This window comes from Ambystoma mexicanum, chromosome 1p (assembly GCF_040938575.1).
Source record: "Ambystoma mexicanum isolate Mex_15411 chromosome 1p, UKY_AmexF1_1, whole genome shotgun sequence".
Lineage (NCBI taxonomy): Eukaryota > Metazoa > Chordata > Amphibia > Caudata > Ambystomatidae > Ambystoma > Ambystoma mexicanum.
Window position 1 is genome coordinate 265646806 of NC_090921.1, and position 24365 is coordinate 265671170.

Genomic DNA, 24365 nt, shown 5'->3' on the forward strand with positions numbered 1-24365 from the left:
GACTGTGATAAGTGTAATAAAGGGTAGGTGGTCGGCCATCATGGAAGATGCAATAGGGATTGAAGAAGTAGAGACATTGACAAACATATCAGAGGGAGGGCGCACCATTTCTAGAATCTACAAAGTTTTAATAGATCGCAATTCGAGGGTAGGATTGAAGTGTAGAGGAAGATGGGAAAAGGAACTAGGAAAAACGTTTGAAGAAAGAGAATGGCGCGGTATACTACTATATCATGAAAAGGTCTCTAAAATGCTAGACTACAACTAATCCAACTCTATATTACACAAAGGGGTTAGCTTACGCCAGCAGCAATTGCAAAATTTAATGGGGTGAGCAGGTAGGAATGTCCTAGATGCAAAGCAGAGAAGGCCAGCTTGACATACATGTTTTGGGGATGCCTTGTTGTACAGGTATTTTGGAGAGGGGTGGCAAATAAAGTGGCACAAGGAGGCATTAATCATGATATACAATCCTTGTGTGCATGCATGCTAGGCCTCTTCAAGAGAAGTGCAAAGAACAAACCATTGAACAAGTTCAAGGACCTAATTTATACACTAGCCAAAAGCAGCATATCCGTGAGGTGGAAGGACGGGGACGAGCATAGACACAGGGTGGGAAAACTTGTAAAAATAGGCAACAGCAGAAACAGGAGTGTGGGATAGGGATTTGGGGGAACAAAGATAAGAATTGGGACCAGACATTTTACAATGGATTGCCCTTACGGTGACACTGTTTAATCATGATTAGGGCGATGAGGTAATGCAAGACATATGCGAAAGAGCAGAGGAAAATGTATTGTAAGAGAAATTAACCAGAACTATATACAGGCCGTTAAGGGGGGGAGTTGGGGCGTTTAAGGGTGGTGAATGCCAGAAATGCAAACGTAAGTATGATTCTGTACATGTTTGTGTTGTTATTGTTACAATGAAAAAAACAATAAAGATATATATTAAAACAAAATGTTGGCCTTGCTACGCATGGCTCTGTAAGAAAGAAGGGCAGGGTGTGTTAGTCAGATAGCGGGAAGACAGAAGCAGAAACCTTTGGTGTTGATGGATGAAGGCTGGAAGTATCCGTTACCTTAGTGTCAATATGACAATCTCTCTGTTGATTGTGGTTGGTACCAGCTGGCCAGGATAGCCATATGGGTAGCCCCACAATTGTAAAGTGCAAATATTCACAGCATGGTTGTTCATAGAAGATGGATAGGGTCTGAATGTGTTAAGTACACTAACTAGGAGCTTGTGGGAGGTGTAAGGATGCAAGATTTTAGTGTGGAGTTAGTTGAGGGATGTTATGTTAGCTGAATTTGTAAAGCGCATTTTCAGCCGGGGGCATCTTGGAGCTAGGCGACACATTGACAAATTACACAACCCAGACCTAAAAGAGGAGTGTTTTCAGTGAACGTCTGAATTCCAAATGGTTTTGAATACGCCTTAGGGCAGGGGGTAGAGCGTTGCACAATTTCACCAGCGGCGCTTGAGAAAGCGTGACCCCCTACCCTGGACAGGCGGAACTTAGTAACCCAAACTTGGCAGGCATTGCCAGAACATAGAGCCCGACCATGGAGGTAAGGAGGGAATTATTATCGCCAGGGATAGTCCGCTCCCTGGCGATAATAGGCTAGATATATCAGGCAAAGGGATTTGAATTCAATTCGTCTCGGCACTGGGTGCCAGTGGAGGGAGCACAAAACAGGGGTAATGTGAGTACCATACGGGGAGTGGTGGCCACTCAGCAAGATTTTGCAACAGTTGCAACCGGTGGACAAGACCCACGGATTGAGCTAAGAACAACGGGTTGCAATAATCTATGCAATTTAAAACCAGTGAGGTCACTACCGGAGATTGTAGATGGCTAGACAGAAATGGCAAAACCTTGTGCAGTATCCTAAAATGAAAGTGGCCAGCTTTACAAACTGTGTTGACTTGAGAAGCCATTGAAAGGGATGGGGGTCTGGGGTTGAGGGTGTTGTCAATTCCTGCTTCTTAGTGCTGATTTCACTGAGATTAAAGTTGCAGACCAGTGACACGCATGAGGGGTTTCATGAGTCAGTTTGGTGACCTACAGATGGTAGTGCCAAGAGTTTTAAAAAATTGTCGTAAATTAGCCCAAGTTTCTGGTGCACAGTTTTAAGTCGGTTGCTATTATTTTTCCTTCCTTCCAAATTGATTTGCTGAAAATCCAATTCTTGAGCTGTTTCCTGAAAATCAGGTGGTTCTCCTCCAGGTGCAGAGGTTTTGATAGGTACTGAAAAATAGGTCAGCCTGTGAAGGCCAGAGTTCTCTTTGCTGCCTGGGTGTCAAACTTTTATTAATCACTACCTTTCTTCCCGAAATTTAAAAGCAGTAAAGACCCTTTCAGCTAAAAAGCCTCACATGCTAGCGTGTTACCCAATAATCATCAATAGATGTTTACCTCCAGTTGATAGCTGCTGGACAATGCATTGTGGTTATGCAAATTAGCTCAAAAGCATGCGTTTTGCTCCAGACTTCTTTCCATGATTTTTTCAGTTTTTTGGTGTATTATGAGAAAGCTGAAGGAGTCTCACCCGCTAGTCCCAGAGGATCTGTCATCCAGGTGGCCAGGACACAGCCATCACGTATGGATACAGTTCCTGTGGGTGGTCCAGTGGGGGAGGATCAGCTGGTTGAGGGTTCTTCGGGGAATGGGGGTGGGACACCGGATGGCAAGACGTGGTATCCCCTTCCCTGTAACACCTTCACCCCATCCTATCAGATACGATACTCATCCACCACTTTTCCCAGCACACTTTCCGACAGACAGCTTGCTATAAGTGAAAACGGACTAACACTCGAGCCATATACCTGACATGTACCAAAATGTATTTATTTATTGATTGATTCCTTGTTAGGCGCTTATACAATAAAAAAATACTGTTTCAAAGCGCCCACAGAGCAGGGAGGGAGCAAGGGCGGGGAAAAACCCATTAAAACACAATATTTAAGAGCAAAGGGGGGGGGCAAAGGACAAGTAGAAGGGACAAACATACTAAGCCTGTGAGTATTCTGAACGTTCAAGTGCAGCAAGGAAGAGGGAAGAGGGGGTAAGTGCTGGGGAGACCAAGCTCATGGGTGAGCCACAGATGACTGTTGAGTGCTACACGGACTGGGGCCACGGGAGGTGTAAGTGTACACCCCCAGGGCAGACAGTGTGCAGATGCAAGTGCTGTAGATAGACAAGAGCTGGGCAGGACTGATGTGGGAGGTCAGGGCCCTGAGGATGCATAAGGGCCTAGGACACAGATCGCAGCAACTGTGGGATTAGCAGAGGAGAGATGAAGGGAAGGAGGAGGAAAAGAGGAAAGTCTTAAGGAGCTTCCGGAATATGAGAAGATCCTGCTCAAGGCGTAGAGGGAGGCAGAGGCTATTCCACAGGAGGGAGCCTGCTGAGGAAAGTGAACGACCAACTAATCTCTGTTTAGCAAGACACTTTACACACAGATAGTTGGTGCCAGAGGAGCGTAGTGGTCTAGTGGGAGAGTATTTAGTGAGATAAAGTTGAAAATAGTGTGGTCCCCGGGCCCAGACAGCCTTGTGGAGGATGCAGAGGATTTAAATTTAATCAGTGCAACAACTGGGAGCCAGTGAAGACTTTTTAGTGCAGGAGAGATGTGGTCCCGGGTCTTAAGGGCAAGGATAAATCGTGCTACCCTATTCTGGATTAGCTGGAGAGGTTACAGAGTGTAAGATGGTCAATTCAGGAAGAGGCTATTGCAGTAGTCAAGCCTAGAGAGAACGAGTGGTTGGGTCACATTGAGCCTCTGAGGGAATGTGAGAAAAGGTAACATTCCTTTGAGAAGGAAGAGCTGAAAGTGGGACTTCTTGGCAATGTCCTGAGTACGAGGGAGGAAGGAGAGAGAGGAGTCAAAGATGCCTCCAAGGTTTCTGGCTTCAGTTGAAGGCAGAGGGAGAGAGCCCAATGAGGAAGGCCATAGTGAGGGTAGGGAGCAGGGGTCCAGATGGGAAGGATCTTGGTTTTACAGGCATTAAGGCAGAGATCATTGGAGGCGCACCAGGACTGGATGGCAGATAGGCAGTCAGGGGTGATGTTGGGTGCAAGAGGGTCAGCTGGGAGTTTGAAAAAGAGCTGTGTGTCATCGGCAGAACACTGAAATTTAGAGGAGAAGGAGGCAATGAGGCATGCAAGGAGAGCAAGGTAGATGTTAAAGAGCCAGGGAGAGAGTATATAGCCCTGCGGGGACACCACAGGTGGAGAGGGAAGGAGGAGAGAAGGTGCCCAGGATGACTTGGGAAGAGCAATTAGGGAGAAAAGAGGTCAGCCAGTCCAGTGCCTGTTCCGAGATACCAAGGGTACTGTGGAGCCTTTTTATGAGGATGGAATGGTTGACTGTGTCAAAGTGAGAGGAGAGATTGAGAAGGATAAGGACAGCTGGGGAGTTGCAATCCAGAGATGTGAGCAGTTTGTCACGGATGTTAAGGTAGTTTGCTTGCCTCTGGATGCCCGTAATCCAGAATGATGGTTGTTGAGACCACCACCAAGTTCAGTGCGTGAGTTGAGGTGGGGCAAGGCCAGCTTCTCAAGCAGCTTCCCCAGGAAAGGGGTGATGGAAATAGGGCGGTTCTGAGATACCAAGGGTATCGTGGAGCCTTTGTATGAGGATGGAATGGATGACTGTGTCAAAGGCAGAGGAGAGATTGAGAAGGATAATGACAGCTGGGGAGTTCAAATCCAGAGATGTGAGCAGTTCTTCACGGGTGTTAAGGTAGTTTGCATGCCTCTGGATGCCCGTAATCCAGAATAATGGTTGTTGAGACCACCACCAAGTTCAGTGTGTGAGTTGAGGTGGGGCAAGCCCAGCTTCTCAAGCAGCTTCCCCAGGAAAGGAGTGATGGAAATAGGGTGGTAGCTGGCATGGCATGTATGGTCTGAGGATGTGTTTTTTCAGGAGAGGGCACAAAAGGAAGCACTTAAGAGGGGAGGGAAAGGATTCAGTGGCAAATGAGTGATTGCAGAAATCAGCGAGAGCAGAGGCAAAAGAGCTGATGTTGTCCTTGATGGTCCTGGATGAGCAAGGAGAGACCTGTTTAAAAGAGACCTTCATGGATCGGACAACTCTGATAACTTCTTCAGGTGTGAAAAGGGAGAACAAAGAGAAGGACAAAGATAGGGTGGTGGAGGTGATGGGTTGCAAGGGAGTGTAGAAAGGGTGGTCCGGATGTCCTGAAATTTGGTGGCAATGTGTGAGGCAAGTGCATTGCAGAGGGCCTGGTAAGGAGAAGATGAGTAGGAGACTGCAGAAGGGTTGGCTGCAGAAGGTCAGCCGTGTTGTTAGATGCGCTGGAGACCCATGCCTACATGTGGGCTCCTTTCTTTGCATGGATGCCAAGTCTGTATTGCCTTTGGAGCAGGCCAGTTTGTCAGAGGATGAGCTGTGGTTAGCCACTTCCATTCTGCCACCCTGCACTTCCGTTTCACGGCCGCAAGTTCGGTGTCATACCAGGTGTTATGCTTAGAGGCAGGTTTCAGGTAGATCCTCATGAATGTGGCAAGAATGTCGGTGATGGACAGGTGGAGGCTGCTGAGGATAGAGTCAGAGGTAGAGTCAGAGGTGAGGGCTGGGAGCATGTGAAGGTGGAGTCAAAGGCAGCCGCAGTCACTTGTTTCATTGGGCGGATGTTAGCAAACAAAGTTGGTGGGTCATTAGGGGGGGGGCTCGGGGCAGTCAGCCCGCCAAAGGGACCCATGCGGGCAGAGAGAAGAGAATGGTCTGTCCAGGGGAGAGGGGTAACCAGTGGGGTGGAGTGAGAGAGGTCAGGATGAAGAAGGGTATCCAGAGAGTGTCCAGCTCGGTGGGTTGGTCCAGGAGGGAGAATTAAGAGGGAAAGCGAGGTGTGGAGGTCAGCGAAAAGAATGGATGTTGAGCCTGGGGAGTCCAGTTGAATGTTGAAGTCACTCAGGAGGAGGAGGTTACAGGTGGATGAAAGTAAGGAAGAGCAGAAGTCAGCTCATTCAGAGAGGAAAAGGGTGGTGGCACCTGGAGGCCGGTAAATGGTCAGGATGGAGATGGGAGAGATGACCAACTTGCAAACCAGGCTTTCAAAGGAAGAATAGGACTTGGTAGGTAAAATAGAGGCAGGACCCCACTCGGGGAAGATTAAGGCAACCCCCCGCCAGTGCGGTAAGGATGAGGCTTGGAGATGATACATCAGGGAGGAGGGAGTTAAAGGCAGTGACTGAGCTGGCACTGAACCAAGTCTCAGTAAGAGCGAGAATGTGGCGGTCAATGTCTTCAAGGAGGAGACAGATGTCAGAGGAGTGTTTGTTGGCTGAGCGTACATTAAGAGTTTCCAGGTGGAGGAGGTCTGTGCAATGGTCAGGCAGGGTCAGGTAATTACTGACCATTACACACACCTGACTTCCATTACACTTCCCCACATGGATAAAGGTTGGAGCATGAAAACATACTCTGAGTGAGGAAAAGCAAGCGAGGAAGCAGCAGTTCCAAGATGGTAGTTTAATACAAGGCAAGGGACAGTAAAACTGAAGGGGATCGCAAGGAGAGAAGTGCCCTTGACCTTTTCGACAAGGAACCGTTACTTTCACAAGCCTTCGAGAATAGGAAACATAAGACCACAAAACAAGGCTGAAGAATCCTGCATTGTGTGTCGGAGGTACCCAGGGCTCTCCTGCATCAATAGTCAAGGTGGGGAGAATTGCTTGCTGCGGTGGTACTGTTCGTGGCTCCTACAACAAAGCAGTGCTAGTGAAGTCAGTACAGCCGATGAGTTGGGGGGATTGATACCAGACTGGTCTGTGTTGAAGCGAAGGTTGCAAGCGGCAACATTGTATAGTGATCGCTGAAGCAAACAGTGTATGAAGCCTATGTGATAATCAATGCAAGTAAAATTGAACAACAGATGAGTGATTGAACTTTGAAGCCAAGATACAATACCTTAGACACAGCGGTCCAGCACTGCGTGAATGCTCATTTGAAAGTCGCTGGAAGGTATCCAACTGAAAGGTGGCAAAAGTGAAAGAGTGACAAAGAATTGTGAATCGAAGTGGTCCTGCAACGGGTCAAACAAAACCCTGTGCACAATCGAAAGTCTTTGATGTTAATAGCATATAGAAAGTTAATGACAAAGTAAATTGAAGTTGTTCCAAGTCCAGTAGAGGGTGTTCAGCTGTGAGCTTTTTGGTTAAAGCAAGTTTGTGTTGAAAAGTTAAATTGGAATTATTCCGAGCCCGGTGGAGTGAGACTAATTGAACATTGTATAGAAAGGGATCTGAGCCTGGCTGAGGGGGATTCGGGGTGAACCGTGAGTCACCTGAGAAAGATTAACCAATGATAAATTGGATTCATGAATATCCTACGAGCATTGTGTTAAGAGGATCTGAGCCCGGTTGAGGGTGGTCCGGGGTGAATAGTGTTGTGTTAAAAGGATCTGAGCCTGGCTGAGGGGGATCCAAGGTGAATAGTGAATCACCTGAGAAATTGAATACTTGTGAAATCTTAAGAGGAAAAGAAGTTGTTGTTTGTTTGTTGTCGCATAAGGCCCTATATAAGAAGAAACTTTTAAAGACAAAGAGACTAGGGCACAGAAGGTCCTGATGCTAATGTTTGAACTGCACCCTCGTGCTAGACAAGCCAGAGACTGTGCTAAACTCGAGTGTACCACTGTGTCCCGTGCTGAAAACGTGGGGAAGGCAGGCCAACCTAAAGAATATCCTGACATATCATTTCTTGGACACATTGTTTCCCACACTATTTGTATTTAGAGGTAAGGAGTGTCAATAGGTTTATTAGTATAGGCCCTTTTATTTTGGAAAGACACCACTAGGACTGTGTTATTATTATTTGATGGTCGTAGCTTGCTCCCATCTGTAGATTTAGGATGAGATACCCTTTTTTTGAAGTTCAATAAACATGCTTGAACTGTGGTCACTTGTGTCTGTTTTACTGTTAATACCATGCCTTCCTTACAGTATCATTGACTCCCTGATTGTGAGTGATTACCTTCACCAGAGCTCCCTTTGCTGCTTTTCATATTACAAGGATATGATGTCCTTCCCTGGTTTTAAGTTATTCTTACTGTCAGTAGCAGTGAGTCATTCCCGGCTTGTGACTGGGTTGGCATAATGGCATTTCCCCCCGATTGTTACTGCATCACAGTGCCAAACATGACTTCATTCCATGTCACAATGCCAGGACAATTACTTTTCTCTCTGTTTTCTCTCATCACTGTTGCAATTGCCTTGCCTGATTGTGAGGTACTGTCGGTAGTGAAGATTATGAATGTTTTCCCTTTTTCCTTCCTGGAGAGTGTGTCACCCTATCAGTATTATGATTCCCTTTCCTGGCTGTGAATCACTGTCAGTACTGGAGCTTCTTTTCTTGTTTGTCTGCCACACTTTCAGTACCACAATTCCTTTTCCCGCCAGGTGAGGTTTTGATTGTATTACTGCTTCTTTTCTCTTTGAGTGTCTCCCCGGGTGCATAACTTTCCCCCATCACTGTACCTTGAAGATGGGATGTATAGATGGCAGCTGACGCAGTGTAGCCACACAGAGCACTTCCGCAATGAGGTGTGTGTGCAGCAGGTGTGTGCTGGTCTGGAATATCTGGAAGTCAGCAGTGCGCACCCACATCTTTGCCAAAAGCCAATCCAGTTCTGGGTCGGACGGCAAGAACACAGGATTGTCTTCTCCAGGGGACTGATTCAGCTGTAAATGAAGCAGGAGACATAAGGGAAATTGATCTAGCAGGGACAAGAAGTGAAAGATTTTACTGGAAGAGAGACGTTCCTTGATGTTGCAGGGTTAGTATCATTGATTCAACAGGTTTGTTTTAGAATGAGTGAAGGGTGTAGAGAATTCATGATGCCATTGCTTGTTTCAGTTGGGTATTATTATAAGACATGTCTGACATTCTGCACTGTTTTAATAGTCCAAATATTTATAATATTCAGAACTTTGGATGCTCCTAGGCTCAGGGGTCCACCATGCCTGGGTGGAAAACATAATCTGCTGCATTTAAATACCTGCCCTTCTTTTCCAGTCAGCCTGTCCATTTATATGTGCTTGGTTTTTCATCTCTAAATGCCATCATATAAGGTTGAAAGAGCCTTCCACTAATGACCACCAATTTCTTGATTTTGAACCTAACATGGGCCGAATGATGGTGCTGATGCACCCTAATGGATGTGCATGGTATCTCCCACTTTAAGTCAAAGTGCACCAGGGATGTGTAGCGTTTTATTCTCTATGGATTAACCACAAAAGTTTGTAAGATTACTCCACCCTAGGCGGATGTGCCAAATAGTAATTTAAAAGAATAGCTGGTTAGTAATAAAACCACAAAGGTCTGGGGCATTGGTTTACTAGAATCTTACAAAGTAGATGTATCAGTGTGGAACTAATCCCTGACAATACACACGGTTTTCATTGTGGCTGTGGAAGAAACTACTGGCCTAATCATATGCAAGAAATCGTCACCTCCCTGGAGTCTGTCTTGTTAATGTCTCAGTTCCTGTGATAACCTGATTTTCGGCAAGCACTTATTTCAGACACATCCTGAGTAAGCGCAACCTTTATACTTGTAGTCTTTATATAACTGATACATAAATGTATAACTCTTGGGCTATACCTGGCATCAGGATCCTAATTGCAGCCTGACAAGCTTCAAAAACCTATAATTTCCATTAAGAAGCCTACGTAGAGCTCTCCTTGAGAAGCTAATGGAAGCCTTATTCCTTGGAGCTGCAGCTCTTTCTGTGACTACATAGACCCGAGTGTAAAACTCCCAGTGAAAGTGGCCTTTGCTGTTTTCGATGTGTATGTGTAACCCAGGCAAGTCTATAGACTGCTCTTCTCTGCTGGTAATTAATAGTGATATGTGCTCCAGCCTTTAGGAAGCCCCTTGTATCGCTCTTCATCTGTAAAACCCCATTTGTGTTCAGAAAAGCAGGCAAGTCACCTCCACTGCTAGGATCGGACTGATATTTTTTCACCAACTTTAGATATTACTTCATTAAAGTCCTTGACAAATGATTTAGCCTTCAAAAGATAGAACTAAGAAAGGCATAATGCCAGATTCTTGCTAAGTCGTGGAGACTGGCTACTTTAGCTGGGAGTTTGAGCCGTGCTGCACTGCTCAATTCCTGTCCATTTGGACCTTTGCCACAACAAGGCTCTTGTGTAATTTTGATCAGCCCCATGTGCTGGAACTTTGGATGCTGCTTGTGCTCAACAGCCGACCTCTCTGGGATTGGGCTGAAGCACCCATCCCAATTTGGATGTCACTATGGTACGATGGGGCATCGCTGTACAAGAAAGATTTTACAGATTTGAACAGGCTTTAGTGCCATTTCATGTCGAAATGTTTACAACGGGCAAACCCGTTTGACCCCCTGCCCACTTCCTCCTTGCTATAGTTTACTTGAGTTACTTTTGATAAAATAAATTATTTTACTTTAAAGTAAGTTGAATATGATTGCACAGGAATATTGCTCAAGCACAACCTGTTTGTCCTGGAAACAGGACAATGTCATGCATCATGGTTCGATAGGCAACCAACTAACTAATCACGGTAAGAGTGGTAAATTATAGTGACAGTGGGGGTCATTCCGAGTTGGGTGGTAAGGGATACCGGGCACCGGTAAGGACACCGGTGCCGGTAATCCCTTACTGCCCAATTCCGAGGTCTCTTAGCGGGAACCGTAAAGGACGTGTGGTCTGACCACACGTCCTTTACGGGTCCCGCTAAGGGACCAAGGCGCTAATAACGGGCCTGCTATTCGCGGGCCCATTATTAGCGCCTTCCCCATTCCTATTGAGCTCAAATGGGAATGGGGAATGGTTAGTTGAATGGTAACTTACCGGGTCCTCCAGGGTCGGAATGACCCGGTAAGTCCCCATTCAACCAGACCGGTGCCGGACCCGGTATTGGAGGCAGCAATGGCGCAAATAGTGCCATGGCTACCTCCAATCTCGGAATGAGGGCCTGTGGCTATTAGAGCACTTAGAAGCTGGGGAAACTCAGCATTAAGAGCTATATCAATCACTGACTTACATTATTTTACTGTCGGTGTACCTCTAGACGTATCGTATTGAATGTACCTCGTAACCCCTCAACACATTCCTAGAGGTTGTCTTGACTTTGTAGTCTCACTACCCAATGGTTAATGGTGGTGTTTGAGCCTCTGGTTTGGCTGTATAGTAAGTGCAGAATTGCTGGGTTATCAGATACCGAGGTTGCACTAACCATTTCAGTTGTGCCCAGATTGGCACAGGCCAGTTCCTTTTTACCTGCACAGCATATAATCTCCACCTCTTTCCTAATGCTCTTTTCCTCTCCTTCACACTTGGGTGTTGCCATGTTCAATGTGAAAATTTACTTTGGAAGGTTGGGCAGTATGTTCAAACTTCCTTTTCATCGATTTGAAAGAATTTAGAGCTAAATCCCACATAAATGATGGAGGGTGTGGAGGATAGTAATCCTAACAAGACCCGTGTCAATGCCTAGCTGCTGAGTCTGTACTCTAGAAAGTGTACCATGAGGCTGAGTTAAAAGCATCAGCTCCTCCTCAGATGTTGCAAATGTACACATTCACAAATGCTAATTTTGGGATCTATGTAGCCCAAGATCACTTGCTGTAAAACAACATGACGGAAAAAGGGGGTGATAGTGCATTCAAGTATGCATACTTGACGTTTTCCATCTGGTCTTAAAATAATATATTTAAATTCTTTGTTTCACTTCAAAACATGTGTGAATAAAGGTAACACTAATACATTTTCAAGGTGTAGGTTTATTATTAAAAATAGTCAGCTGTGTTTGTTGAGCCACCACAGACTATTCTGAGGTTTTTGGAAATGAGAACCTCTCCCCTTTCTCATGGCTCTCAAAGTAGAAATAGATTAAGGGACCTTCACAAGCTTGGCATTTTGAGACGATAGGTTGTGTAGGGAGCCCAGAATATTGCGTGGCAGTGTCATAAAGAGTTTCCTGCTAACTTAGACCACCAGGAAGCGTTAAAAGTGGGATTTACAGGGTTGGGTATGTTCTGCAAAAGGGGGAGATGGCAAGGGTTTACTTTAAGGGTGATAGAGCCAGGAATGCTCTGTAAAGAGAAAATATTTTGGCACTATCGCCACACAGAAGTACCTGTATGGCAATTGGCATTAAGTTGCCATCCGGATTCTGGTACAGAAGGCAGATTGGGGCACAGAGGTATTGCTTCTTTCCCTGGATCTCGTTGGTGGGAATTGCATCCAGAATAGAGAAGTCCACCAGGAATATTCTTCGCTTCTGCACAGAGGTGGGAGAGAGGAAAGACAACATCAGACAGGGGTAACAGTTATGTCGAATAAAAGTAGTCCTACAACAGTGTATTTGTGTTCCAACGATATTTGAGTGGCAAGGAACCCTCTGTGACAAGGGATAGGGAAATCTATAAAATATTCCAAAGCCTACCAATTGTTGGTATTCAATTTTTTCTTTGTCGCCAGCCCTTTTACATTTGCCTGGCAAAGTGAGGTCCTTGTTGTGACTATGCATAAAGTAGGGAAGTCATATGGGTCCAAACCAAAACAGACTTACAGAATGTAGGAGTGAAGATTACCCAATCCTGGCAGGCCGAGAACTGTCCTGATTGGCTCCTTAGAAGAGTTGTGCCCACAATCTCTGGCACCAATATATAAAGCTTGACAGAGCACATGCAGCAAGGGTGTCTAAAAGAATCATTCAAATTCAGCTGGGAGACCAGAATGACCACTTGGGGGTTTTGACTTGAGGTTGGGAATACAAACGTTTGGCAGTGCAGTGTAAAATTGGCAGTAACTCTATTACCGCCACTTTTTCTGATGGTAACAGAGTTACTGCAGCCGAACTCCACCTATGGCCTTAATGTGGAGGATTTAGCTCTAGCATCATGCTGGAAGTAAATCGTCCACTTTAAGGTAAAGAATTGATAGAAATACAGTGGCGTAAATTACCACTCACGGGAATTCCACCAAAATCCCCATAGAGTTCTATGAACTCCAATAATGGGGTTAACACCAGACTTCCACCTCTTGTAATCCTGTGTTAAACCCACAGGATAGAGTGATGGTAAACAGGTTTGTTGGAAATTCAGGGGAAATACCACCAAATACATAATGAGGTTCAAATTCTTACATTCAGACACTATTCACAGAACTCAATCTCTCTTGGTATGAGAAAACTCATCTTTAAAAGGAAGCAGTTGTCCATTCAGTGAGAAAGCATGCCTTCCAATATATACATATTTAACTATAATCCCCAACTGTCAGTGCCCTTGTGTTAATGTTAATACTTTCTGCTGTTAACTCTAAATAGTTTTACTTTGCTTTAGGACAAATTCTTGTGTTAGGAAGAATCCCCCTGTCCTATGTTGATTGTCTAGCATTACATTCCCAAACCTAGGCAAAAAGGGTATCCTACCAAGATAGCTTCTAGGAGAAGAGTGGGGTAGACAAGAACAAAGGACTACAATTTATTACTTTATACAAAGACATGTCAACAAAGAGGTATGACAAACATCTAAGTAAGATTGTTGGTGCAGGCTACAGGAAAATAATATGAAGTCACAAAGTCTCAGGCTTTAGAGAAGAGCATTCTTTGCCCTGCTAGGTAGTGTCAAAGGCAACATCCAAGGTCAACCAGTTTCTTAGGATTACTCGTTTTTCCACAAGGTCGCCTTGGATATCATAGCACCTGTATTCACTAAATTAGCACTTAGTATCACATACTAAATATTTAATGACATACATAGGCTTATGATTGGCTGAGCAGGATACTGGTCCTGATGCACTGGTCCTGATGCTGCGTGGTACGCCAATAGAATTTAGAGGGTCTACAATAAAGATATTGCCTTGCTTCAGCACTACTTCCCAGCTTTTTTGAAGGAAGGGCAAGTGAGGAAACCCTCACGGTCAGGTTTCTTCAGTAGTACAGCTTGTCAACTCTCGGTTTTGGTGAATGTCAAGCTCGGTGTACAAAAAGCACTGTAAAGTTGTTGAATACACCCTGTAGTTCTGGGTGGCACTGGATTAGGCATTTCAAGACTGTTTTATGCAATGTAGTTTAGGGCAATCAAATTTTAGGCCCAGAAGGCCCTGATTTACTAAATGTTGTGACAATAAAAAAAGCTTACAAGAATTGGCCAGTAAAATGTATGGTTTCAAATGGTATACACCAGTCCTTAGCTCTATTTTAAACCATCATTTACCCAGGAATAAAAAAGAGATTGAACTGTGCCTTTGAAAAAAATAAAACGCAATTTATTCTCAAATGTTGTTTAGGAATACTCCTGCTATGTACCGATACCGCCCTTGAGTCAACTGGTGATACAACACGTTGCCAAATGTGCTTATGTGTAATGGAGACCAAAACATTTCTTATTTCTGTGCCCGCTCTACACAAATATTATGCACAGATGATTTAAACTGATATTAAGAAATTAGAATAGTGAAAGCTTTCCTATTATAGAAAAAAATCATCAGATTTTCGACATTTAATTTACTCATCAGCCAGTTAGAAATCTAAGCCCTGGATGAGAAGAAAATTATATTTAAAACTCGCTACTTAGCCTGTAATGTTTACAATCTATTGTATTGTGAATTCATTTAAAAATTCTGCTACTCTCTCTGCTTTTAATTTAATATATATTTGATATGCAAATCAGTTTTTTGCAGGTTTTTACCAATCTGCCTGTTGAATGTTAATAGTACATTAACTCAATGTTATTATTCAGAATATGTTGTATGCTGATGCTGCTTTTGCATTTTATCTTTATTTTACAGATCAAGGGGTTATTTGGATTATGTACTTTATTTGCTATAGTTTACTCAATGTTTACATCCAACACACATACTGTGTTGGTAAGTAAGAGCTACTTGTTGCTTTGCTTTCACACTTTACAGGATTGTTGGTACTATTTTCCCCTTGTATTTATTCTGTAAATGATATTCTACTTTTGAGTAGTAACTGCTTTTTATGATGGATTTTGCAACTTTTATGGCTATATTGATGAAGCAAGGTTTGTTGATGATGATGAGGCTGACAGTGAAGTACTTCCTGGGTCCTGCTTCTCCAGCGACCTTTCCAGTGCAGCTGTTGATTATCTTCAGTCAAGCAGCACAGCTGTGGAATCACAGAAGACGCTGCTAGCTGGGATCCGGTTCAGATGTCCAGTCTGGTAAAGGTACCACTTCATTGTTGCGTGAAGGTACAGATGATGTCCAGCAATGCCATTTCAGGAAGGAGACATACTCCTCAGAAAGCTGATGTTCACTTTGTGTTTCCTCTGTGTAGCAATGACCGTAGCTGAGGTTCTTAGCAAACATAGGTAATGGATGCTGTCAGTTCTTTGGGTGCCTGGTGCTCTTCCCTCTTATCAGGTTGGTACAGAGACAGGCAGCCAAGGCTCCTGAGGAGAATGTCAAGGGCTTGCAACTTGCCCGTTCCCGCCAGGTCAGGTGAAGAGATCACAATGCTTGGTCTTTCTTTCATAATGGGACATCGGGACAGTCAGTAACGGAGTGAGACTTCACTATCAGGATGGCTTTGGCAGTATCAAGGTTCAGCAATCCATCTTCAGATTGTAATCATCCTCCATTCTTCAAATCTAGTCCTCATGTGTTAAAGGTTAAGGGAATGACCCGTTTGCTTTTAAGGGATATATGGACTGTCAATGGAACAAGGTAGAATCCATTAAAATATCCCGGCAGTCAATCAGTGTGAGCCACCATGTTCAGATTTATCAGGCGACTGGGTAAAAACGGGGTTCCAATTAGGAACACACATGGGGTATGGCAAGCACCGGACCCCAAAAGACATACAAAGGCTCCCACCAACCAGTGGCACACACGCAGTTTCTGTGCGAGAAGACTTGCAAAGAGAACCAGGGTACATGGAATACTCGACACCAGAGGGGCTTAGTGTGCAATATGGCTCAAAGAAAAGGTACAACGCTGATGAAGCCTTACTAGAGAGTGCATCTGGGGAAATGATGTGTAAACCAGGTAGGGACAGACCAACAAACACAAGTGTATCATTATAGTGGCAGGATAGAACCTTCCTTTACATGTGAGGGTATCTTGATCATTTCACCATGAAGACTACAGAATTCAGTGAGGTTTGTGGAATAAGACACAAGGCTGCAGAATGAATCAGTTATAACGTGCGCCAATGAAAGTTCTAAAGGGATCACACCTGCTCGCACTGCCTGACCTGTCTGACTTTCATTAAAGTACGTATTCATGGGAAATCCCCCACCGCCTGTTATTTTCAGGTATGTTACTTCAAGTCCAGTTGTTCTGTGAGCTCCACCCCACCACTGAGTCTCTGAATTGTGTGCCTTTATGCTACGTTCTCACACTGTACGCATACATTTCTCTCCACTAACCCACATTTGGGGATGTCACATATGTTGGACTTTACTTTCAATCACTACTCACTCCCAGAGGAAGCCAAATGCCTAAACAGAATCATTCTCTAAGCAACCCTTCCTCACTCTCCCAGAATCATTCCCCTCAGTGATCCCAAATGGAATGAACATAGAAAGCAAACTCCTTGGTGAGTTTACAGGGGCAGGGCATCTGCTCTGCATTTACCAATGCTCCCATTTTTCCATGGACATGCCCAGTGAGTATAAAAACCACATTGAGTACCTCACCTGAATCTCCTGCTGCAGAGAGGTGCCACCTTTCAAGAAAGGTGCAACCATATCCTCTGAGATGCGCATCTTGTCTGGAATCTTGGTGCAGCTTCGGATTAGAAAGGGGTTTGCGCCATTCAAAAACTGGTACCCAAACAGCCAGTCCTCCTTCCAGTGGTTCATCAGATACTCTGCAGAGAAAGGGCACGTTCAGCTCCAGTGTCACCCCTCCTGTCCCCTAAAGCGTCAGATCACCAATATACCCAGATGCAGAGGTGGAGAGGCAGAGGAAAAGTCATGAAACACTACATTATGTTCTGCTGCAGACAATGGTAGAAACATGTCTTTGTCTAAGCCCCTACCTTTCTAGTGTTCCCGGCTGTAGTGAACTATGCAGGTACCCCTGTGGTAGAACTGTCATCTTTCCTGCAGTGGTTTGCCGATAACCACACAGCAGAATGCTAATTTTCCACTGTTTCGCAAACAATCCTATGCTTTACCTTCCTGCAAATTTAACTTCCTAATATTAACAGTTTAAAATATATACGCAAACGTAGGAGATTAATTATCCATTCTATGGTCACAAACTGATATGACTTATCTAATACATATGTTTCTGCTTGGCATTGTTCTTATATACACAAGAACTTTATGCTCCTGCTTCCCTGTATCTACTGAGACTAGCATACCCAAAAGCATATCCAAAAGCATGCCACAACATTGACCCTTCTGGGAGTCAGTTAACAGAATCTAGAGGCATATAGATAAACGCCTTTGCACTATACAAACAAATTTAACATAGAAGAACAATGTATTATAATACCTGTTGGCACCTCCAGTGTTTAGAATCAGGCTGTGATGACACTGACGCGAACCTATTAGCACCATTGCTATGATGCCAACCTCTCTAGAGGGGAGCTATGCTCTTCCTATATGTTTCTCGTTGATGCTGGTGGGTCACATGTTAGTCTACAAACAATAACTTATTTTGTATCATAGGTTTTAATAGATTTACATCAAGATTTTTAATACCATCTCATAATACCATTCAAAAGAGGTTGGCAAGAGGTACACAATCCAAACCGATTCTTCAGTGTTTATTGGCCTACCAGTTCCCCTATGAAGGTATCAGAATGCAAATACAATCCAAGTAAATGTGCCATGTGAAAATGTGCAGCCTGTGCAGAGTTTTGCTGGTGCAATAGTTCACCATAGTGTAGAAATCAGTGCTGTCGAGAAGTTAATGGCTGAAAAGATAGCTCAGAATTTGCATCAGAAACCTGTGTGCAACCTATAGTCACAGGTTTCGGCAGAAGCAGCCTTTTATCCTTTGAAGGTCAGTAACATGAGCACCATCATTTTGGTAACATATTGTTACATTGCTTAGAAAAGTGTGGATACAGCATGGATCAATATAAAATTTGATATTAGCGTTATCTTGTGGGATTGGGTAATGAGTTAGCTAATAAAGGTATATGAACCTATCACTCGAATTTGGCCATGGGAACTTTGTACAACCATCTGCTATCCAATTTCGGACCCGGGCGTGGCGTGGGGAAGGTATCCTGGTCCAATGCACCATGCCGGCCCGTTTAGCACATGGGTCATCTTTTCAGGAGCTCTGAAAATTAATACGATATCAAGCCCCTATGCATCCAAGTGGCAACATTGCTTTCAAAGCTTCCTCCAGGAAGGTTCATGGGTCACCGACCTCCAATGATACGTTTGGGTAGGATAATTCATAGCTCAAAGGGACCATAGTCAGGGCTCATTGAGGAGGAGGATATACTACATGCAGACATCCCAGGAAATAATGCTGCAAGAATTATAGAATCAGGAAAAGACACAGAGTGCACAGCAAAGTATGTTAAATGCAATGATAAAACATACTTGGATGACTGTACATACAGGTTTGCAAGTGCATCCTCAACCACGAAGTTCCAACCACGAAGTTCCATGCATGCTGTGCTGCTCTAGGTGGTTGCCCAGAGGGAATCTAACATTGCAGCTGGCCTTAATAAGCGTATTGGGCCATGGCCCTAAACATCTAAACGAGGCAGTAGAGTGGCAGAAAGCCTGCTTCGTGACACAAGCCAAACCTAAGAGTGATTAGGAACAGAGACCCCCGGGGCAAACCTCTGCATAACCTGGAGCTTGCTTAGAGAAGTTGCTAAAATGTATCTGATTGAATGTAATGCTTCCCATTAAACAGTGTGCATTTTGAATTATTTTTCATTGAAATACTGTGTAAAGTAATGCTAAACATAACATTACCAAGTGTTTTATTTAAAAATTAAATTAGCTAATACAAAAGAGTTTAGTATATTTAGTAACAGAACAATTTGTTAGTTAATTGTTATGGTGAATAAAGACAAGGACAATATCACATTGTGTTAAATGAGACAGAATATCTCATGCAGATTTAAGTATTATGAACATAAAGCTGTGAACTCTGGTTCAACTAACCTAAGTTGTATGTTTGTGAAGATCCCTGCTACTAGAGGCCAGGAATGCACAGACGCATCACATTCACTTTGACAGATATGATTATTAATATAGCGCCTATACACAATGTGTTTCAAAGCGCTTCAAGGCAAGGGAGGGAACAAGGGAAAAAACAATTACATTTTTACAGGCCATGAACAGTAAGGATGTGAAATTAACTATCGTACTCGGCCTGACGACATTTCAGATAGTGCAAGAGCTAATACATAGATAAGGAAGGGAGGGGGAGAATGGGAAGGAAATGGAAACAGACAGGCGACTACCATGCTAGGCCTGATGACATTTCTGGTAGAGCCGGAGAAAAACAAAAGGTGAGGGAGAGGGGTGCATAAAGAGAAGGTAGGAACAAAACAAGCGACTATCGTACTAGGCCTGATGACATTTCAGTGCTGGGGGGGGAACAAGTAAGGGGTGGGGGAGGAGATAGACGAGGTTGCTATCATACTAGGTCCAGGGACAATTCTGATAGGGTAAGTGCATAGAAGAAAGTAAGGGGAGGAGGGGAGGAGATAGGAAAAGGGAGAAAGGAGAGGAGGAGAGAACAGAGAGTAAGTAGTCAAAAGGAGTGGAGAAGCAAGAGGTGAGAGTGAATACAATTGCAGAAGTCAGTAGTAACACATAATGTTGCAAGCCATGACACAAGATGAAGATGGGAACAGCATGATTCAGGGGCACCATGAGTACAAGATGCAAAGGAAGTCCAACATGGGAGTTGAGAAAGGGTGACACACCGTGAATCAATGAAGTTCATAAAAGTCCAATCCAGCATTGGCCACAGGAAGGTGATGGTAAAACCAGAATGTATCAGGACAGACTCCTGCAGAAGTAGGTTGGGGAGGGGGGCAGGGTAGAAGAATCAAGCACAAAAGGCAACACCTGTGTGTGAGAAGGGTGGGGGGCACAAGTAAAAATCACAGGGGGACGAAGGGGAGCGTTGATGGCCTGTGGGGACAGATGGAGTAAACACATGTTGGTTCATGCTTCCCTGCTGTCTGAGCAGGGGGATGGGCCCTTGGTCCTCCTGGTTCGAACAGGTCCAAACAGGAATTGCCCTTTTCTTTGTCTGCCCTTCACTTCGGCTGCCCAGGCAAGTGATGCCATTGATCTAAGAGTTAATAGCAGGAAGGAAGAGGCAGGGCTAAGAAGGTGGGTGGTGCTTAGGCCAGGTGACCTAGATCCACTTGCACCTGCTCCCCATCTGCAAAGGAAAAGAGGCTGGAGGCAGTGGTCGAAGTGTGCGAAAAGAAGTCGTGGAACTATGCTCCCTGCTGGCCTGCACCCACTCCCCACAAGCCCCATCACCACGTCCCCTCACACACACAATACACACCACAAAACACATGCACCTGCTGTTTAAGGGAACGTTCAGTGCAGTGCACTGAAAGTGCAGGTTTCAACATCTTCCTACACTTTTATTTCAAAACGAAACCATTTCCGGAACAGTTCCTTTTTAAAATAAAAGTATAGGAGCTGTAAAAGATCATTAAAAAAAGTAGAGGAGCACTGCTCCCGACCGCTCCCGTTCACTTCGACCACTGGCTCCAGGGCTCCTTAAGTAGGTAAAAAGAGCGGCAACCAGGAAGGCGCCAGGAGGGCAGGCTTGCTAAGTGGCGAAAAAGAGCGGCAACTCGGAAGGCAACAGGTGGGCGGGGCTTAAACCAGGTGACCTAGATCCACTTGCACCTGCTCCCCATCTGCAAAGGAAAATAGGCTGGAGGGCTCCTTATTTAGGGAAAAAGAATGGCAACCAGGAAGGCAACAGGTGGGCGGGGCTTGCTAAGTGGGAAAATAGAGCAGCAACCTAGAAGGCACCAGGTGGGCGGGACTTAGGCCAGGTGACCTAGATCCACTTGCACCTGCTCCCCATCTGCAATGGAAAAGAGGCTGGAGGGCTCCTTAAGTGGGGGGAAAAGAGCAGCAACCAGGAAGGCACCAGGTGGGTGGGGCTAGCTAAGTGGGGAAAAAGAGCGGCAACCTGGAAGGCGTTGTTTCATGAATTCATTTATTACTTAGTAGCATAGATGCACCTTGATGCCTGCCGAACTACAGTGCATTATAAATAAACAAATAACATAAATAAGAGTGAAAGGTGTACACCTATTTCCCTAGCAAGTTATTGGAAGGACCATTCTTTGGGGATTTCCCCTTTGGTAAGTAGTTATGGTATTCTGCATTGTTATTGCAGTGAATAGGTGTATATAGTTTTAGAAAATGACTCCCAGAGTATGTTCATGATACAAGTACTAGTCTCTCCCTTAAACATTTTGGCGTACATTATACGCAAGTTGTATTGTGCTCCTGAAAAGTAATTCCCCTGCAGCGGTACCCAAATCTACATAGTCCACAACCATTGTGTTGAAGATTCTTCTGAGGAGTGTTGGTATGCATTTCAGCCTGTTTATTTATGCAGTACATGGTCAATATGTTATTGGTCTGATTCAACAATAACATGCCCTGGAACATTGGACTGAACAAAATATGTTACCACACTGCCCCTGATGCAGCTCATGGGTTTTGGATCTTGTGTTTGGTAGCATTCACTTTCCCTGAATATGAAAGTCCTTCACAGGTGTTTAAAGGGCTGCCAAAACCCTAACCGTAATCAGCAACAGATACTTCAAAAACGCCTCCAAAGATGGACCATAACTCTTTCGGACTCACTGAATACAACATTACACATAATCGAAGACCCACAAAGTCCTTTTCCCCCAATCTGTTGCCACACTAAAAACTCAAAACCAAGCCACAACTACACACTGGTACACACAAAAACATAAGAAGTTAATACCAAGAAAAAGAAACATAGGCAATCTTAGAGTCTTGTCACACAGCGCAAACACTCGAAAACCAAACAGGTCTCTCAGGACAAGGCCGCTCTGTTGTGCAATGCAGGTACGCAGGAGACGCTGCCCTATGAAACATAGCACACAATGCAAATTTCCACACTCGCAAGCCTTTAAGAACCGAGGAATGGACCCTTTGTGGCAAAGCCCTCGCAGGACAAGGAAACATTGTTGTGCGTCACAGGTGTTTGGCGGCGATGGGGTAAGAGCGCAGATTGTGAGTGAATTCTCGCTCTTGCTCCGCGTGTGTCCTCCGTGCAACTACCCCCGCTTCCCCCAACTGCGCGTCCACCTTTCTTCCTTCCCAACATGCGCCCCCTCGCAACTTAGGCCTGTGCTTCTGCCCTTCTCCCTTCCCCACGTGCGCTCCCTTTGCAACTAAGGCCCCGCTTCGCCCACCTGCGCGTCCATGCCTTCTCCCTTTCACCACTTGCGTCCCTTTGAAACTTAGTCTCTGCTTCCCCCATCTTTGCACAATGTGCGGACTGACGCAACCTGTCCCCGCTCCCCCAGCCTAGTGCATCCTTCTACCATTGCTCTACACACAACTTGCCCCCGCTCACCTTTCCTTGGGCATCCATCTCAACATTATTCCCCACGAAACTTGCCCCCACTCCCCTGGCCTAGTGCATCCTTCTCTGCTTTGCTCCCCACGTAACTTGTCCCCGTTCCCCCTACCTTGCGCATCCTTCTCAGCCTTGCTCCCCATGCGACTTGCCCCCGCTCCCCTGGCCTAGTGCATCCCTCTCTGTTTTGCGCCCCATGTAACTTGTCCCTGCTCCCCCGTCCTTGCGCATTCTTCTCAGCGTTGCTCATCACGCAACTTGTCCCTGCTCCCCCGCCTTGCGCATCCTTCTCAGCGTTGATCTCCACGCTACTTGCCCCCGCTCCCCTGGCCTAGTGCATCCCTCTCTGCATTGCTCCCCATGTAACTTGTCACAGCTCCTCCGGCCTTGCGCTTCCTTCTCAGCGTTGCTCCCCAAGCAACCCAGGCCCACTTCCCTCCTCTCCTTCGTCTTCAGGACCCCTGAGCCACGACCAGTGTATTGTTCCCTGCTTGTGTCTCTGCATTCCACGCAATTTCGTACTGTGACTATTGTATTGTCAATCCATTGCATTACTTGCATTTTCATCTTACTTCCAGGTCTCCTTGGATACTAGTGTTTGCGTATTTTGTTTGTAGTGTGACCATTGTATTGTATATGTGCTGCATCGTGTGCATTTCTCTTCTTCCCCTATAGGTCCTCTAGGACTACTTGTTTTGCGTATTCTGTATTGTACTTGCATTCTCACGCTGAGTACTATTGTAGAGTACATTTGTTGCCTGCACTGATTTCTCCACTCACTCTAGGGCCCCCCAAGGTTCCAGTGTTCTTGTTCTGTGGTGTATTTCTTGCTGTTGCCCCTCTATTGTGCATGACCCCCCCTTGTGCCTCCCTCCTGTTTGCCCCTAGCATGTAAACCCACCTCCTCTCCTGTCTGGGCTACCGCCCCCCCGCACTCCCTACTCTCCACCCGCACCCTTTGTGGTGCTCTGTCTCCCCTATTTTCTTTGACTGCTATTCTATCGACTATCCTATCCTATCCCGCTTACTATGTCCGGTAGGAAGAAGCTCAAAAGGGAAATCCTCATCTTCAACCCAGGCCTCCCTATTGTGATACCTACACCAGTGCTTTCTCTCTCATTTTTCCTCCTCTCCCATTAATGGCGGCACCCGGTGGGAGGCCCTCCTGGCCCCCTTACACTCCACCAAGACCATCATTAATGTCTACTTAAATGGCACCGGCTTGGTCGAGGGTCCTCTGGCCATTTGTCTCCTTTTCCTGAATCCTGAATTTTCCTGAATCTTATCAACTTCCTTTCTTCTCTTGCCGCTCCTACCTACTCCTCTCTGGCTCCTCTGCCACCTTTCTCCTCCACCACCTCTCTGGCACCCTCCTCTGCTTCTCTAGAAGGTCTGCCGCCTCTTTCCTCTGCCACCTCTCTAGCACCTTCCACTGCTTGCCTTGCCACTCTGCCTTCTCCTTGCTCCGTCACCTCTCTGGTACCCTCTTCTTCCTCTCAGACTACCCTGCCAACTCCTCCTTCCTCCTCTGCCCATTCTCGGGCACCTATAACACTTCTGCAGGGCATATATCATGCCTGTACCCCTCCACAGAAGTCTTGCAAAGGTGACAACCTGTCATTACGATTCGTTGGAAGCTTGCATCCAAGTGCAACTCTTGGTATGATTCCAACCTCACCAACCTTAAGCATACATGTAGGGTGGCACAGAGGAAGTTGAGGGCATAAGGCTCATCCTCTGACAAAGTGGCTTGCTGCCTGCTCCAAAGGCAATACAGACTCTCTGT

The 24365-nt window shown here is 45.3% G+C and overlaps 1 protein-coding gene across 2 annotated transcripts in view; it reads right to left on the minus strand.

The window, feature by feature from the left end:
- Nucleotides 1-24365, minus strand: part of LOC138568809 (polyunsaturated fatty acid lipoxygenase ALOX12-like) — a 384658-nt gene that overhangs the window by 147822 nt on the left and 212471 nt on the right. For both annotated transcript variants that reach the window (XM_069646583.1, XM_069646581.1), the window contains exons 6-8: nucleotides 16684-16856; nucleotides 12153-12296; nucleotides 8507-8710 (exon numbers count right to left, since the gene is read on the minus strand). In XM_069646583.1, coding sequence (XP_069502684.1) covers nucleotides 8507-8710; nucleotides 12153-12296; nucleotides 16684-16856 — 521 coding nt within the window. The remainder of the gene's footprint in view (nucleotides 1-8506; nucleotides 8711-12152; nucleotides 12297-16683; nucleotides 16857-24365) is intronic.